This window comes from Mus caroli, chromosome 12 (assembly GCF_900094665.2).
Source record: "Mus caroli chromosome 12, CAROLI_EIJ_v1.1, whole genome shotgun sequence".
Taxonomy (NCBI): Eukaryota; Metazoa; Chordata; class Mammalia; order Rodentia; family Muridae; genus Mus; species Mus caroli.
In genome coordinates, this window is record NC_034581.1 from 8,944,716 (window position 1) to 8,961,706 (window position 16,991).

The following is a 16,991-nucleotide window of genomic DNA, read 5'->3' on the forward strand; positions in this document are numbered from 1 at the left end:
ATCTTATGAGACAATTCATGAGCAATTTCTATCATTCCCGTTGCTTTGACTCTACCACATGCTTTCTCTGGAAGTGACTGATGGGCACAGTGAGGCCTCTCCTGGCTCATGCTCTCTTGATACTTTGTCACTGTGCCCATCTGCTCTTCAAAGCTTAATCTCATTTCCTAAATATTTATTTCTGTTATATGTGTGCATGTATGCCTGTGTGCGTTTAGGGGTACTGTTTGCATAGAACTTTCAGAAGCCAGAAGAGGGTGTCAGGTTCCTTGAAAAAAGGGGGTGCAGATGGTTGTGAGCTGCCCTGAGGGTTCTGGGAACCAAACCCTGGTTGTCAGCAGGAGCAGTAAGTGCTCTTAACTGCTGAGCCCTGGTTTCAGTTTTAATAAAACCAAAATTGGAGGATAGAGTTTATTTAAAGCCACAATTTCCTCACCCCCTCCAAAAAACTTAATTAGCTTAATATAAAATGTAAGAAAATAAACCTAGCATTTTTTTAACTTGAGCTTTAAAAACAAGTAAAGCTGTAAATAGGATGGCTACAGAAGCTGGGGTGAAGGCAAATGAGGTTGACAAACTGGCTGAGTACCACGAGCAATATGGTGTGATCACTGCCATAACTTGGGGTTTTATTTGTTCATATAGAGTATCTAGAATGAAAAGGGTAGCCATCAACTTCTGCTTTAATTTACCACTAAAACTTGTGCCACATTGTAAGAGAAAACCCAAAGTTAAAATCATCACTGGGATATTGATAAGATTCAGTGTTCAGACCAGCTAAGGGGGTGACACAAACGGATTTCACAAGCAAAGAAGGTTGCCTCAGGCTCTCAGGTAGAAGAGAAATCAAATTCTGTTTCCTCAGTGTGCATCTGAAAGGAGTGAGCTGAAATTCCAGGAAACTGGATTCTACCTCAACAGACAGAGAAAGGTGCATCCGTCAAAGCAGGCTAGGTTATACCTTGTTGCCCCTGAAGATGATGTGTTTCCATGGGTGGGATGCCTAACAAAGTCTTGAGACGGTCCCTGTAAGGATGCTAAAGGCTTATGAGGACATCAAAACAGTGATGTCAACTTTTCCTGTAATAATCTAGACAGTAGATATATTTATCTGTGAGCTGTCCTGTCTTTACTAGAGTTTATATCATAGTACCAACACCAGTGTAGCTCTACTCAGTACAGGAAGGGATTAGTGCATGTACCTTTTAAATAAAACTTTATTCATTAAAAAAGAAAACAGTGATCCAGATTTAGCCTATGGATCATAGCTTATCAACTCCTGCTATAGAGAATTAGTTAAATGACTCTGCTGTTAAAAATAATATGAAAGCAAAAGGAGTGGAGAATGATCAGAAATGAGCAAATGAGAGGGATGAGATTCTTCTGAGAACAATAAAGTAAACATGGTGGTAGATTTGTAGGTAAATATCCTGGGAGTATAGGAACGGAGAAGCACGTGACAAGAGGAGAAGAATTCCCAGTGTTAAAGAGATGACATAATCCATGTGTTGAGGACTCATGTATGGAGACAGGGCCAAAACAGGCACCAGTGTCTGCTTCTGTAGCCTGCTTCTGTAGCTCACTGACTGGGTAAACTGCCTGGCCCCAAAGAGCTCTGACTCTTCTGCCTCTGTCCTCATTCCCACTTCCAAAGCTAGAGCTACGTGCCGGCACCCCAATACTTGGGGGTGCTATAGATATAAATGAGATCCACTCGTTGGCACAGCAGACACTTTGCTGATGCCACCTTCTCACCCACTCATCTGGTCTGGAATCATTAGGGGCTATCAATCATATAAACACCATACATTTATTCCTGGTTTTCTAAAAGGCTCAGGAGTTGAGACTGCTAAGTGAACCGAGCTTTGGAATAGCCACACAGGTTATGTCTGAGAATGTCAACTTGAACTCAGTACTACTTTTAAAGGATGCTTCTGGTCCACCTAAAATATATCTCCATCTCTCTCTTTCCCCTTGGCTTTCAGAAAAAGCACTTCAGAGTTTATTGGAATCTCTGACGTGTCCACCCTATACACCAACCCAGCACCTGGAACGGGAGCAAGCCCTCGCAAAGGAATTTGCAGAAATCTTACATTTTACCCTTCGATTCGATGAGCTGAAGGTCAGGACGCTCACATCCTGTGAAAGTTCCCCTGGGTACCACTGCTTTATGGCTGTGCTGCCAAGGCTGTGGAGTGGGTTTGGGAGAGTAAGATGTAAAGCCTTCCCAAGGAGGCTTATTATGTGGTGAATATTTGCAGTCTGTGTGGTCAGAGTAATCTAAGAGGGTGCCTTACATGTGGAAATTTGGAATCTGTCAAACAAGTGGAAGGAAAACCCTTACTAAGTGTCTCTTTCTCACCAGGCAAACATGTTTTCCCTAAATACAGCCCAGAGTAAGAACAGTACATATTTCAGAACACTGGCGTTATAAGCTCTTATTTTTAACTGTTACTCCGGCTTTTAGATGACAAAGAAAATTCCTGCCATGTTTTTCCGAGATCCTGATGTTGCTTTCTTCCTGTTTCTAGGAGCTAACCTTCTTTCCTCTCTCCTGAATTTCAGATGAGGAACCCAGCGATTCAGAATGACTTCAGTTACTATCGAAGAACAATAAGCCGTAACCGTATCAACAACATGCATGTGAGTCCTCCCGTGCGTCTTCCTGGCTGGGGCCACGCCCTCTCTACACATGGCTGGGCACAGAGAAAAGGCAGAGTCCTTGTCTATAGCTTGTTTTCAGAAGTGGTGATCTTTATTTTTTTAAAAAACTGTATCTTGTCTTGATTTCATCAGCTAGACATTGAGAATGAAGTTAATAATGAGATGGCCAATCGAATGTCCCTCTTCTATGCAGAAGCCACACCGATGTTGAAGACTCTTAGCAATGCCACAATGCACTTTGTCTCCGAAGTAAGTGCAGTTGAACGGCCCAGCGGGCCCTCTGTTTACCTCACGTAGATGCTGCTAGTAAGGCTAATGTGCATTTGTGTCTCTCCATTTAGAATAAAACCCTGCCAATAGAGAATACCACAGACTGCCTCAGTACGATGACAAGTGTCTGTAAAGTCATGCTGGAAACACCGTAAGTGAAAGCAGATGTGTGAGCGTGGCTAGGTGTTCACCCAGCTGAGATCTGCTCAGAGGTGATGATGGTGCCTTGCCCTCTTTCAGATGTTATAGTGAAGTTTCCATGTCCAGCATTTGCTTCAGTTTCATAAGGAACTTAGGGTGGTCGGTGTCGATGCTAGATCTGTTTTACAGCTGAAATAGCTGAGGCCCTGATGGTTTGTTGACCTCACAAACTTTTTACAGCCTGTCTGATGCTGTAGGACTTGCAAAGGAATGGAGAGATGGGCTAAATGGGTGGGTATTGTCAACATACTGTAGAGATTTAGAACCAAGAGTAACAATCATAAGACCATTGCAAATGTAATTTTCCCCAACTTCTCTTCACAGTCTATTTCTTTGTTCTTAAACTATGACCAGATACACAATGTAATACCCATGATACCATCTGCTCTCTAGAGTGTTTAGGACCCCAAAAGTGTCACAAGCACCTTATAAATACTGGCTGACTCCAAGTATAAAACAATGTTTATCCTTTTATATAAACATGTATCTATATGTGCAGTGTTTGTGTGTGTATTCATATTCACATATTGTGAATATGCACATGTGTTTGTATTTGCAGATGCAGATGCACTCTTGTGTTCAGGTGCATATACATGTGGTGTGTGTGTGTATGTGTGTGTGTGTGTGTCTAAACCAAGCCAGACTGTGGGTGTCTTCCTTGATTGCTTTCTGATAGTATGTTGAGGCAGTGTCTTTCATTTGAACCTTGATTTGGATGGTGGGACTACAGCTTGCTACAGGTATTCCCTATCTCTGCCTCCCAAGAGAGCTGGGATTGCAGGTGGGCCACTACCTTAGTTAGGGTTACTGTTGCTATGATAAAACGCCATGACCAAAAGCAACTCAGGACCAAAAAGGGTTATTTTGCTTATACTTCACACTATAGTCCATCGTTAAAGGAAGTCAAGACAGGAACTCAAGCAAGATTGAAACCTGGAGGCAGGAGCCTGTGAAGGGGTGCTGCTTACTGGCTTGCTCATCAAGACTTGCTCAGCCTGCTTCCTTATAAAACCTAGGACCGCCTGCCCAGGGGGGACCTCACCCAGGGGGGACCTCACCCACATTAAGCTGGGCCCTCCTCAATCACTAATAAAGAAAATGTCCCATAGGCTTACCTACAGCCCAATTTTATGAAGGCATTTTCTCAATTGAGGCTTTCTCTTCTCCAGTGATTCTAGTTTCTGTCATGTTGACATAAAACTAGCCATCATGTCTGCCTCATACATATATGGGCACTAGGGATCTAAACTCATTTCCTTTCCCATGGGCAGCAAGTGCTTTACCCAGTGAACCATCTCTCCTGCCCCCATAAAAGGATATTAATTTTAAATGTCTCCTTCATAGCAAAGTAAAGATTTACTTCAAGACAGAAATAGTAATTGTCTGTATTGTGGTGCTAATTCATAATGAAATTGATGCTAAAAATATCTCTAGCATTGGCCTAAATTATTGCAATCATCAGGGCCCCTATCAAGGTAAGTGAGCAAAATTTAAACTCCACAAATAACTCCCAGGTACATAATTTCTTTGAGATATCTGCCATTCCAAGTTCGTCCGCAGCCCGTTTGTTAACAAAGGAAGAGACTCCAGCTGGAGACAAGAGAGCTGCTGTGTAGAAATGAGCCTGATTTTTTTTTCCTCTGTAATGAAGCCATTATTCTCTATAATCTCGGACAGCCAGAGGGCCCGGCTATAAAATATTCAGGATTGATGGGCAGCAGTTGATGTACGTGGTAAGCTAGCTACTGAGGGGAAGCAGAGAAGGAAATTTACTGCCCTCTAATTTACCGTATTTTTGCACTAAATTGCTGGTTGGATAGATTCAAGAGAAATTATCATCTTGGGTCTTTTCAAGAGCGTATTAACCTGGTTGTTTCAGGTCCTGGATGAGTTCTCCAGGGTGGGGGGGATGAGGGTGTGGAGGAGTACCCAGTTGTGGATCTCAGAATGTGTGTGTTCTAACAAGATGTCTCGGCTGTGTCTTTTCTTTCAGGGAGTACAGGAGCAGGTTTACAAGCGAGGAGACACTGATGTTCTGCATGAGGGTGATGGTGGGCGTCATCATCCTCTATGACCACGTGCACCCCGTGGGAGCTTTCTGCAAAACATCCAAGATTGATGTAAGGATGCTCGTGCAATGCTCTCTCCACATAAAGCCCATGAAAGGCAGCAGGCAGACCTTACTTCTCGTCCTCTGGCCTCCGTCTCTCACTGGAAAGACCTCTCCAAGAGTCATACGTTGGAGATGCTTGGCACATATTTTATAGCAAGTAGTGCGCTCTTTCTCGTGGTTTGGAGGAGCTCTCTGGCCTCTGATGGGCAGAGATGGTCCACCTGTATCTTCACACTGCCCTTTGTCCATCCCGGATTCCCTGTCAGTGCACCTTCTGTACCTATAACACCTTATGGGTGTTATAGAGTTTAGAGGTTCGAGGTTACAAGGCATGATGGTCAAAGACCAAATGACCTACCAGTCTTATAATACCTCACCTGCTGTCCTGTCAATCATCCTATCTGTTCTTATTGCCAGAAGTGCCCTGGAGCACACTTCCTGTGCCCCACATAAGTAATGCCTTCTTTCTCCTCTGGTCCTCGGCTTGTTTACCAGTTTGCTCTTTGTAACATTCCTGTAGACCCAGCTTTTTAAAAAAGGATAGGGACAATGGTCAGTGTACCTAATGCCCTGAGGTATATACCTGATACCAGTAGAGGCCCCCACAGAGCCAATGAGTAAGTGCAAGTGAAAGGAGAGAAAGCTTCAATGCCTATGGAGAGACCTTTGGAAACATGTCATCACTACAGTTGCTGTTGAGTGTAGAATAAAACATTACTGCCATAAGCCAACATTTAGAATAAAATGCTACTACCGTAAGCCAGCATTTACCTGTACACTATATTAATTACTTTTTCTACTGCTGTGATTAAATACCCTGACAGAAGAGTTTATTCTGGCTCCCAGGTCAGGGCACAGTTCATCACAGGGAGTGGCAGCAGGAGATGGAGGCAGTCCAGTACAATGCATTCATGGTTAGGAAGCGGAGAGAAACCAATACTGCTCCTTGTATTTTGATGGGTGGATATGCCTAGCAAATTAGAATCCTGCCATGTGCACTATTTGAAAATATATTCTATTTACATAAGAGTATATTATGACAACCTTGCAATAAAAAGGTTGATTGTATTCATTGTGGGGGGCGTAAGGGTTTTACACTACAGCTTGAGTATAAGCAACTATGGAAAAACTCTAAATATCATGTGACTGTGAGTTGAGTTTAGTGCCTAAGGCATTTTGGGTTGGCCATTTGTTAACTTGCCACAGAGTCAATAATTAAAAACTATGCAGGGGGAAATGAGGCGGGTTTTTTTTCCTTTAACCTTTTCTTTGTGATTTAGTGCATGTGTGTTCACATATGTTTGTGGGCTGTGGGTTTGTATGCCTACGCACACACCAACAGAGGCCAGAGGAAGATGTAAGGATTCCCTGGGCCATCACTCTTCTCATTATTCCCTGGAGGCAGGCTCTCTCGTAGAACCTGAAGCTTGCGGAGTTGGCTAGGCTGGCTGGCCTGTCCTTTCCTGGCATCCCCTATCTCCACCCACAAGTTCTGGGGTCATGGGCACATGACATTTGTATGTGGTTGTTGGGGATTTGGATTCAAGTCCTCATGTTTGTAAAGCAATCCACTGAGCCATCTATCCATCCCTTGTCACCCCAATTTCTACAGAGCTTGGCTTTCTATACGATTTACTGAATCTGTTATGTTCCCAAGCAAAGCCTATGTTGGCTTTCAAGAGTATTGTTCAAGTCTGTTGATTAGTGCAGATTAAGAAAGGCTAGTGAATGTTGAACTGTGTGTGTGCCTCTAACACAGTTTTAGGCTTATTAAGCACATCCAAGGTGGGTCTGTCCTTCCAGGTACCACTCTACTTCTAAACTCTACTTCTAAACCAGCAGTTATAGCCACAGGGTTGATAAGTCCTGAGGACATTAGCACATAAGGATAAGGCCCTGGAAGTGGTACTGTGTGCATACCCCAAGGATGAGGTCTGGTTTGCAGAAGAGGCATGCAGAGAGCACTAGAAACCAGTTGAGGGAGAGAATAGTCTGCTTAGAGGCAACAACAAGGAGCTGGTATTTGAGGTAGTCCTTCAAGGATTTTATTTTTCAGACAGATAGAGGGAAGGAAGAGTCAGAGCAAAATCACTAAGAGAAGACACAGAGATGATGAGCTGTTTACAGACCAGGTGGCAGTCTTGGTAGCAGGAGTGGTGGGGATGAAGTAGTGTTCTCAAGTGATTCCCAGAGAAATACACCTTAACCTCTATCTCCAGCCAAGACGCTGCCCATAACTCCAGACCACACTAGTTATGGAAACATGAAGCCTGACTGGTTCCCAACCACAGGTTCTCTTTCCCTTGCTAACCATATTTCAGATATTGTCTTATTTATCTCATTGGGTTTCTAAGCTAGACGAAACCCAGAGCTGTCACCCTCAGATCCTCCAATTGCCAGTGACCCCCTTCCCATCCGCACCCCGTGTGTTTCAGCTCACTGTTACCCCCACCCCTCATGCCCTGAGGATTTCCCGCTCCTCCTCCTCATTCTGTCTTTGCTTCACCTTGTCATTTTCTATACTCACTATATTTATGCAGTGCTTAACACCTGCCAAGGGTATTTTCTACAATGAAAAGCCTCCAAGTTCCTACTGTGTTGCTAAACCCACACTGGCTCTGTCCCTGAATGCATTTCTCACAGTTTCTTGTTATTCAAACCCACGGCTTTAACCATCCAGAAATAGAATTAGAAACTCCTCCAGACTACCCACTTGCACTTCCGCCTTCATCTCCATCTATGCTCTCACTGCCCTTCGGTACATCATCACAAGAACACCTATCACACGGTGATAATGAGCTACCTGTCTCTCTCCTCCCACTAGACCCCCCCACCCCAGTTCTAATGGAAGAAGGACAAATTCCCTGCATCTCTGGGCTTGATGCCATCACAGACCCAACGTGGCACAGACCTGGTGTACTTGTAGCCTCTCTCCAAAATTGTATCTTTGATAGATGTATGTAGTTGAATATGGCATTCGTTGTTCTTTGACCTCCAAATGCTTCTCAGCAATTGGCTGAGTCTATCAAGCTGTCACCACAAAGCTTCTGCATATTTGAAGTATAACCACAGGGGATGTTGTGAAGTTACCTCTCTGCAAGTCGCTGTTTGTATAACCAAAGTCATCAGATACCCACAGACTGTGTGAATATCTAAGATTAAAATAAGTGATTGACTTTTTATAGAAAGATCTTTGCTTTTTCCAAAGGAGAAGTAAAATACTCTAGGATATGCATAAAATAACAGGATCTATGTAAATTTTCCTTTTCATGGCTCAATTAGATAACTTTAATTCCAAGGCCTCAGAAAACTTAGAAACTTAAGGAACTTCATGCAAATACAAAGCAGCATGGGTAAAACCCAAGCATTCGACCTCTATAAGTTCACATTCTTTACAACTGCCCTTTGCCAGACTTCTCAGAGACAGTTAAGACACAGACCTGCACTTCTAGGAGTTTCAGGTCTAGTGCAAGAGACAAATTATTCACTTGGGGGCTAGTCTATTGACAGTTACCTAACAAGTATAAAGCCGTATTGGGATCACAAATAAGTGGTTGCGACTATCTTTGGTATGGACAGTGGGATGAAAAGAGACCACCACAGAGCCACAGGGATAGCTCTGTCTATATGGCATTCACCTTGCAAGTACTGGGCATGAGTTTGCCCCCAGAAGCCATTTGTTGTTGTTGTTGTTGCTGCTGGTGGTGGTGGTGGTGGTGGTAGTCTCCACACTGTTTTATTTTCTTTCTTTTTTTAATTAGATGTTTTCTTCATTTACATTTCAAATGTTATCCCCTTTCCTAGTTTCCTCTCCGCAAATCCCCTATACCCTCCCCCCAACCCCGTCCCCTTGCTCCCCAACCCACCCACTCACACTCCCTGGCCCTGGCATTCCCCTGTACTGGGGCATATAATCTTCTCAAGACCAAGGGCCTCTCCTCACAATGATGGCCGACTAGGCCAACCTCTGCTACATATGAGCTAGAGACTCGAGCTCTGGGGGTACTGGTTAGTTCATATTGTTGTTCCACCTATAGGGTTGCAGAATCCTTCAGCTCCTTGGGTACTTTCTCTAGCTCCTTCATTGGGGACCCTGTGTTCTATCCAATAGCTGACTGTGAGCATCCACTTCTGTATTTGCCAGGCACTGGCATAGCCTCACAGAAGAGAGCTATATCAGGGTCCTGTCAGCAATATCTTGTTGGTATATACAATAGTGTCTGGGTTTGGTGGTTGTTTATTGGGATGGGTCCCCAAAATTTGTCTCTGCCATGTTTTTTAAAAAAGAAAACCATATGTTTTGAACATGCTTGCATTCCTAGCCCTAGAACAGAGATGGGGAGATGCCTTAGCTTGCTTGTCATCTATTCTAGCCTAATCTGCAAGTAAAGTAAGCAAAGAGATCCTGTCTCAAAAATTAGGTTGACAGTACCTCAGGAATGACAACTGAGCTTGTCTTCTGATCTGTTCATGCATGCAACACACATGTACCTATAAACACACACATACCAAGCATACACACAGACACATACACACATACATACATGTTTTCTGAGGCTGATGAACTTGAGACTTTATAAAATATTGAGCGTATGACAGTCAACAGCTCAAAGCGGAAAGAGCATCCTTAGCCGACAAAGCATTAAATTACTGAGTGTATAGAACACGTCGTGAATCTCAACTGAGGGCCAAGAAGAACCATTTCTATTACTGGTTTGAGCTCCATAGTACAAGGCAAGAGGTTTCTCCCCAAAGAAAATGAGATGCCCAGTTGTAGCATAGGGTGAAAATCAATTGGGATTGCAGTCATACAGAACTCTTGAGAAACCCAGAGCAGTGCTGCACCATCCTGAGAGAGGAGAGAAGCTTGTCCGTGATTTGCATGTGCTGATGCTTCAGAGAGGTGTTTGGATGGACATATGTCACTGTGGACAGGATGACACAGGGTAATAACAAAATGCTGTGCATTCTTCTTCCAGATGAAAGGCTGCATAAAGGTGTTGAAGGAACAGGCCCCAGACAGTGTGGAAGGGCTCCTGAATGCTCTCAGGTGAGCTTGTCTCTGGCAGAGGCTGATAGAGCGGGAGCCCTTGCAGGCCATTGCAGATGCGGGTGTTTGAGTCTGAGCACCAACCTATCAGTCTTAGCCCTCCACTCATTTTAACATCACTCCTCTCCCTAGCAAGGTTTGGAGGTCAGCACCATTTTTATTATTCATTTTGTACAGATGGGAGAATATGAGGCAACTTTTTTTTAAGGCTTTGGGTTTTTGAGACAGGGTGTTTCTGCTTAGCCCTGGCTGTGCTCAAACAAGCTCTGTAGTCCTGGATGACCTTGAACGCATGGATCTGCCTGTCTCTGCCTCCTGAGTGTTTGAATTAAAGGCCTGAACCACCATACGTTCAAATAACTTTTCAATGTCCTAACAGTAACGGGTCAAGTTACCAATACTTGGATCTGAGTGGCCCCACAGATCTCGGGCTTGACTTGACCAAGATACTCTGTTAGCAGAGGAGTCTTCCGAGAAGGAAATCATCCATTTCTCATGTCTGCCTTCACCCAGGGCTCCCAACCCTGGATTCATGGGAGAAAGATGAGGGGAGTTTCCAGGCACTGAGGTTGGAGGTCAAGTAAATTAAATCACTGGATCACTGGCCTGGAAGCCCAACTCAAGCACCTCTGGGGTCTCTCTCTCTCTCTCTCGCTCTCTCTCTCTCTCTCTCTCTCTGTGTGTGTGTGTGTGTGTGTGTGTGTGTGTGTGTTTTCCTGGCTCCCCAAGGAGTTCCCACATACAACTCTCAGAACTGAGAACCTGAGATCCTGTTATTCACTGCTGGATGCCTGAACTTATTTCCACTCCTTAGGCACTGTTCCCTTTTCCCAAGGATACATTTGCTTAATCCACCTCAAGGAAGAGGTGGTTATTTTTAGCTGTGCTGCATCCTAAGGAATTTGCTGAATCGCACAAATCATCCTTCTGCAGGATCTCAATCAGGAAGTCTTATGGACCCTGATGTCAGTTCCAGACGATGTAAGAAATACCTGCACTAAACTTGGGTAAATCTAAGAGAAAGGAGGAGGCACTCATTTCTGCATGCAGTGTTCCACCTCTAGTCACAGCACATGGGACCACTGCAACCCTTAGAACCATGGCTGACCTATTATCCTCCCTCAACAGACGAAGAAATCAGCAGTCTCAAGACACTGAAGTTGCTATTTTTCTGAGTTGCCAATTCATCATCTTTGAGAATGTGTGTGTCTTATGAGCCTCCTAAATCCTAGGTTTTCTCCAAAGGAGACTCGGCTGGCTTTTAATATTCATTAAGAAGTCTTTAACTTCTGAACTTCGGAAACTTTCCAGTTTCATTCTAGCTGCCAAAACATCCTGGAGATCAGGGCATTGTGTCAAGCCACTAGTCCCAGCCCAGTATGGGAATTTGTATTTCCTGAAGATCCGTGATGAACTGGGAAGAGTGTAGGCTTTTGAGGCAGCAGACGTAGACTCAAGTCAAAAGTCACAGACTATTCACAAATCAAAACCATCTGCTCTGAGATTCAGAGTGAGCCACTGACTCTGTCTGACCCTCAGCCTTCTCACCTGTGAAATCAAGTCACTTACCTCATTTAAAGAGACATTTGTGACTGGAATAGGATCTTTGAAGTATCATGTGGTAAAAGCTTTATTACAGGGTTTTTTGCCATTTTTTTTTTGACATTCCTTTGCACACGAGATTGAGTAATGAATAAGATGCTTAAATTGCACTTTTGTTTATGTACCTCACTTGTGGCCCCTAGCAGCAGTGGGGGATGTACAGCTCCTACAGTAGATAGACAGCAACATTTAAATTTCTGGATGCCATAATTTGAATTCCGTAACTCAGCTTGCTCAGCCTCAAAGAACAAGATGCTGAACTAGGCACTGTGAACTTTATCTCTGAGAAAATGAGATCAGTTTGTCCCCTTTGTTTATCATCTAATGAGATTTTTTTTTTAATGATTTTAATGATCATCACACAAGCTCATTAGAAGCTTGGCATTGTGGTGTATGCCTTTGATCTCAGCAATAGGAAGGCTGACACAGGAGGATTTCCCTGAGTTTAAGGCCGTCATGGGTTACAGAGAGTCAATCTGGAGTATAGAGTAAAACCAATCCAAGTCAAATAAAAGCTTGCAGAAAGTATATAGAATGAGCACCAAACTATGGGTCCTTGTCTAAGGAAATGAGCACGCGCTGTTGGATTTACAAATTTCAATTGGGCAAGCCCTGACATCAAACTCTCTTTCTCCATTCAGGTTCACTACAAAGCACTTGAATGATGAATCGACTTCCAAACAGATTCGAGCGATGCTTCAGTAGAGGCCTGCTCAGAGAGGAGGATCTATGCTGACCTCAGAAGATGTATATGTTTACATAATTTAATACAGATTGATGTTAATACTTGTGTATTTACATAACCATTTCCTTCTTGTCACTGAAATATATGGACCTGAATTTGTATCCTGACTGATTCAACCCAGCCGAGCATAAATTGACTTGAGCGCCTTACCTTTGATGTCTGAAGCGAAACTCCTTTCACCAAGGGCCAGATTCGGAAACTTCAACCTTGGCTGCTGGAGTCCTGTAGTGATACCTGTAACAATCAGAAATTCTTAATCGCTTGTGGTATTGTTTTAATTCTAGATGTTTTATCTCTCTGGGAGTATAGTTTATAGAAACACAAAGTACTTGATTTCCTGTGTGAGCTCAGATACAAGAAACACACACAACTGTTACCCTGACAGACAACAGAGGGAGAAGATCCAAAATAAGAAAACTGCATGTGGAGAGCGGCGCGCAAGAGTTCTGAGTTCAGCACGTCCCCCACCCTCTTCCTGCCGCTTGCAAACCTCACGTGCAGCTTTTCTATATGCACGTGTTTTATTAATCTGAATATTCTCCTGTCTCGGTTTGTGTCCCTTTCATTCCCTTTTAGTATTTGCAAGAGGAAAATTGTCTGTGTGTTAATCAGCTAATGAGGAGGCTATGGGATAGACAGAGGGCTTCTTGCAGGAGGATTGAGAAAAGTGACTATCTTAAGAATATTATTTCTTTTTTAAAAAAAGAATATTAGAGAGAGAGAGAGAGAGAGAGAGAGAGAGAGTTGGCATGAGGACAGTCTTATCTGTGTCAACCCTCTGCCTGCAGGGACAGATAAATGGAACTCCGGTTGTGATATCATAAATAAGATCAATCACCTCCCAGGAGTCTGCAGAGTTCTAGGTACACCACCCGTCTTAAGATGGAATTCTCTATCAAAATGGACTGTTCATATCAGAGCTGAGAACTAAAGCACTTTGTTAACTATCAGAAAACTGGAGGAATTTAGAGAGAGGAAATCTATGATTTCTACTTACCTGGAGTCAGCCCCCACTAGTCTGAGTACTTTGGCAAATTCACTTTTTGTTTCACCTTCCTCATATGGCTCAGTGGTTAAGAGCACCTGTTGCCGTTGCAGAGGACATGGATTGGATTCCCAGCATCCACTCAGTGGCTCACAACTATCCAATACTCCCAATGCATGGGATCCAGTGCCCTCTTCTGATCTCTATGGGCATCAGGCATGCACACAGCACACTTATATACATGCAGGAAAAATACTGAGACACATGAAATAAGATAAATCTTTTTTGAAATCTAAAATGGAAGGCTACTAGGAGCCACTACACTAACCTTTCTTCATGCATAAATCCAATGAGTACTATCCCACCCATCTTGATGAATATCAATATCTTCAGAATTGCAATCATTCTGCTTATAGGTCAGAACTGAGCTAGGATGGAATCTTGAAACATATTCTGACATCCAAGAAAAGATATGGGCATACAAGGTGAGTTGTACGTAGAACTAAATCCTTGAGTGTTTCCCACCTGACTCTACTCTACTCTTTTCCTGATCACCATGTGGCCTAAGAATATATACTATGGAGTCTATGGACCATTGTAGAGAAGTTTTTAGTCTAGCCTGTTTTATTACTTGTATATCTCTGCTAGAAGGAGAGAATTTTTCCAGACAACTGAATGAATGATAATCCTGGAAGTCAGGTCTAGGATGATTAGGGTGTGGTATTATTTGGTTTGCAACATCCCAAGGCAATACTTCCAGACTAGGGTGGCCATCCAGCATTCCTTTGAGTCCTCCAAGAAAGATGATACTTGGCTCATTTCAAAAAACCAAATGCAGACAAATGGGAGACCCAGTTCCCCAGCTTATGTTAGCAGAGTCAACAGAGAGCATAAAGACTTTGTCACTTGGAGCTTTACCAGCAGAGTAAATGCGGCCATTGACTGGCCTAAGCATTTTCTAAGAGTCGTGCTAGATGGCTTCCATGATCTTGTGAAACCTAGGAATTCCAAAATCTTGAGGAAGCCAGAAAACACCATCCTGTGGCAGTAAGACATTCTCCAGTGTTCAGCCGTAGGGATTTTCTATTTGGCAGCCATAGGCAATGCTTAGTTGGGCAACTCTCAAGCCTACAAGAGCAGAGATGCACAATAAGCATCTGTCCGTTTGCTCTTTCCTCAACAGAGGAGATTGGGATTTCAAAGAACAAAGAACTGCCCAGTTTCTATTGGGCTCTTAGACACAGACCTGAGCCATGAATCCAAGCCACGTATCTACACCATAGCTGCCTCTCAGCTGGCTACATAAGGAAACATTAGGGATTAACTGTCAGAATATACATACATAGATAGATAGATAAATAAATAAATAAATAAATAAATAAATAAATAAATAAATAAATAATAGATTAGGACATTTGTAACTCTTAGTTAGCCTTTCTATTAAATGGGACCAAATGTGTGTATGGGTGCTGTCAGTCTGCTTCAGTCTAGCCAGTCCACTATCTCCAAGATGAGAGTCAACAGGACTTGGATTTTGAGAAGCCCAGGCTCTAAATAATAGCCTCAGGTCATCAGGGGGACAGACTGAGTGTCTGTGATCACTAACAGGGAGTGGGCCTTGAGTCCACTCCAGAACTGTGGTGGGAGACCAATACTCTTAACAGACTGTCCAGTAGGCATCGGGAATCCTTGAACAATTTGGGTTTTCTTCCCCTTTTTTCTCTTTCGTGCTGCATGCACATTTATCCAACACTCACGGGTTGTTTGGGGGAAAGTACCAGCAATGATGTCAATGTTAATAATACTTCATAATTGATATCTCATAGCTTTCAAATAAAGTGTTTTCTATAACTCAGATAATTGATTTGAAGCAAGAAAGAAGATAAAAATGAGGTTTCCCAGCCATGTTGCTGCTTTTGGCATGGTAGCTTCTCTGAGGTTCACCTAGGCTTTCACAGCAAAAGTTGGGTGGAAAGAGAAATTTTTATTTGTGATGACACAATAGAGCCAGAATATTAGCTAACAACGTTGAAGGAGGTGTTGGGTGTTTTTAAATATTTAGTTAATATATTCCTCATGGACATAAAATACATTCTTAGTTATTATCATTATGCCAAACAAGAATGGCAAGCCTAAGTTTGTGAGACATCATCACAATTATGTCAAAATAATGTTATACTTTTGAAAGATAAAGCCTGCTCAATCTAGGGATCCAGTTGTGCAGTAGAGTTCAGACTTCTCATTCAGTCTTATATTGTAGGCATTTCTCAAGTGTTTTAGATATTAATAACTAACATTGGGATTTTATCTTTGCCAGCCCCAGCCTTCAGAACTCCATTGTCATAGTACACCTGTAAAAAATGGTTGCACATCAGAAGGGGCTTTGAAGCACTTGTATGTTGTTTGCCAGAGTCATTGTAATTTTTTTGTTTGTTTTTTTGGGCTTTTTGTTTGTTTGTTTTTGCCTGCATTGCCTCTTTTTGTACAGAACTTTTGAGTGTGAAATGAAAATTAAAGTTTGGTACATACACAGTTTAAAATCATGTTTGTATATGACGCATAGGGCAAAATGGATGGCTCTGCATGGAAGTCTGCTCAACTTGCTGTGAGGAAATGACGTCATGTCAACTGATCTTCCACCATAGTTTCCTCAAATATGGAATGTAATTCCCCAAGGGGCCTGCTTTTAGAATTACTGGTCTCACATTTATTTCAACAAGGACCTTAATTATATTAAAATTAAAATAAAGAAAGAGAGAGAGAAGGGAGAGAAAGAGAGAAAGAGAATCAAGACTAATACTTAGAGATGTAGGAGAGTTGCTTGTCCAGGGATGCTAAGAAACTCCAGGAATTGCTCTTTCACTCATTTTAATGCAGTAGCATTTTGTGAATTTGGCAAAATGGGTGAAAGAAGGAAACCCTCCCCTGTGTAAGTTCATTTCTTTCAGACAACAGAAGCATTAAAATGGTTCTTTTAACTCTTAAGCACTGACACTTTCCAGAGAGCCACTTTTAGTCTCTAAACTTCTGAAGCCAGAGACCTAATTGTATATGTTCTCAATGAATCAAATCTCTAAGAGCGACCTTCTATAACAGCCAGTGAAAAGGTTGACTTGGGGTATGAAAGAAATGGGGATGAGGTCTTTTCTGTAAATTGATAAATGGTTGAATTACAAGTGGGCGGCCAGGCAGTAGTGGAGCAAGCCTTTAATCCCAGCACTTGGGAGACAGAGGCAGGCAGATTTCTGAGTTCAAGGCCAACCTGGTCTATAAAGTGAGTTCCAGGACTACACAGAGAAACCCTGTCTGGAAAAAAATACACACACACACACACACACACACACACACACACACACACACA

General features: G+C 42.8%; 1 protein-coding gene across 1 annotated transcript in view; it reads left to right on the forward strand.

The window, feature by feature from the left end:
* Window positions 1-16,170, forward strand: part of Fam49a (family with sequence similarity 49 member A) — a 109,402-nt gene extending 93,232 nt beyond the window's left edge. Inside the window, exons 6-12 of the mRNA XM_021178997.2 lie at window positions 1,986-2,122; window positions 2,566-2,643; window positions 2,797-2,913; window positions 3,006-3,085; window positions 5,129-5,255; window positions 10,228-10,298; window positions 12,542-16,170. Of these exons, the coding sequence (XP_021034656.1) occupies window positions 1,986-2,122; window positions 2,566-2,643; window positions 2,797-2,913; window positions 3,006-3,085; window positions 5,129-5,255; window positions 10,228-10,298; window positions 12,542-12,605 (674 nt within the window). The 3' untranslated portion in view covers window positions 12,606-16,170. The remainder of the gene's footprint in view (window positions 1-1,985; window positions 2,123-2,565; window positions 2,644-2,796; window positions 2,914-3,005; window positions 3,086-5,128; window positions 5,256-10,227; window positions 10,299-12,541) is intronic.
* The last annotated feature ends 821 nt before the right edge of the window (window positions 16,171-16,991 follow it).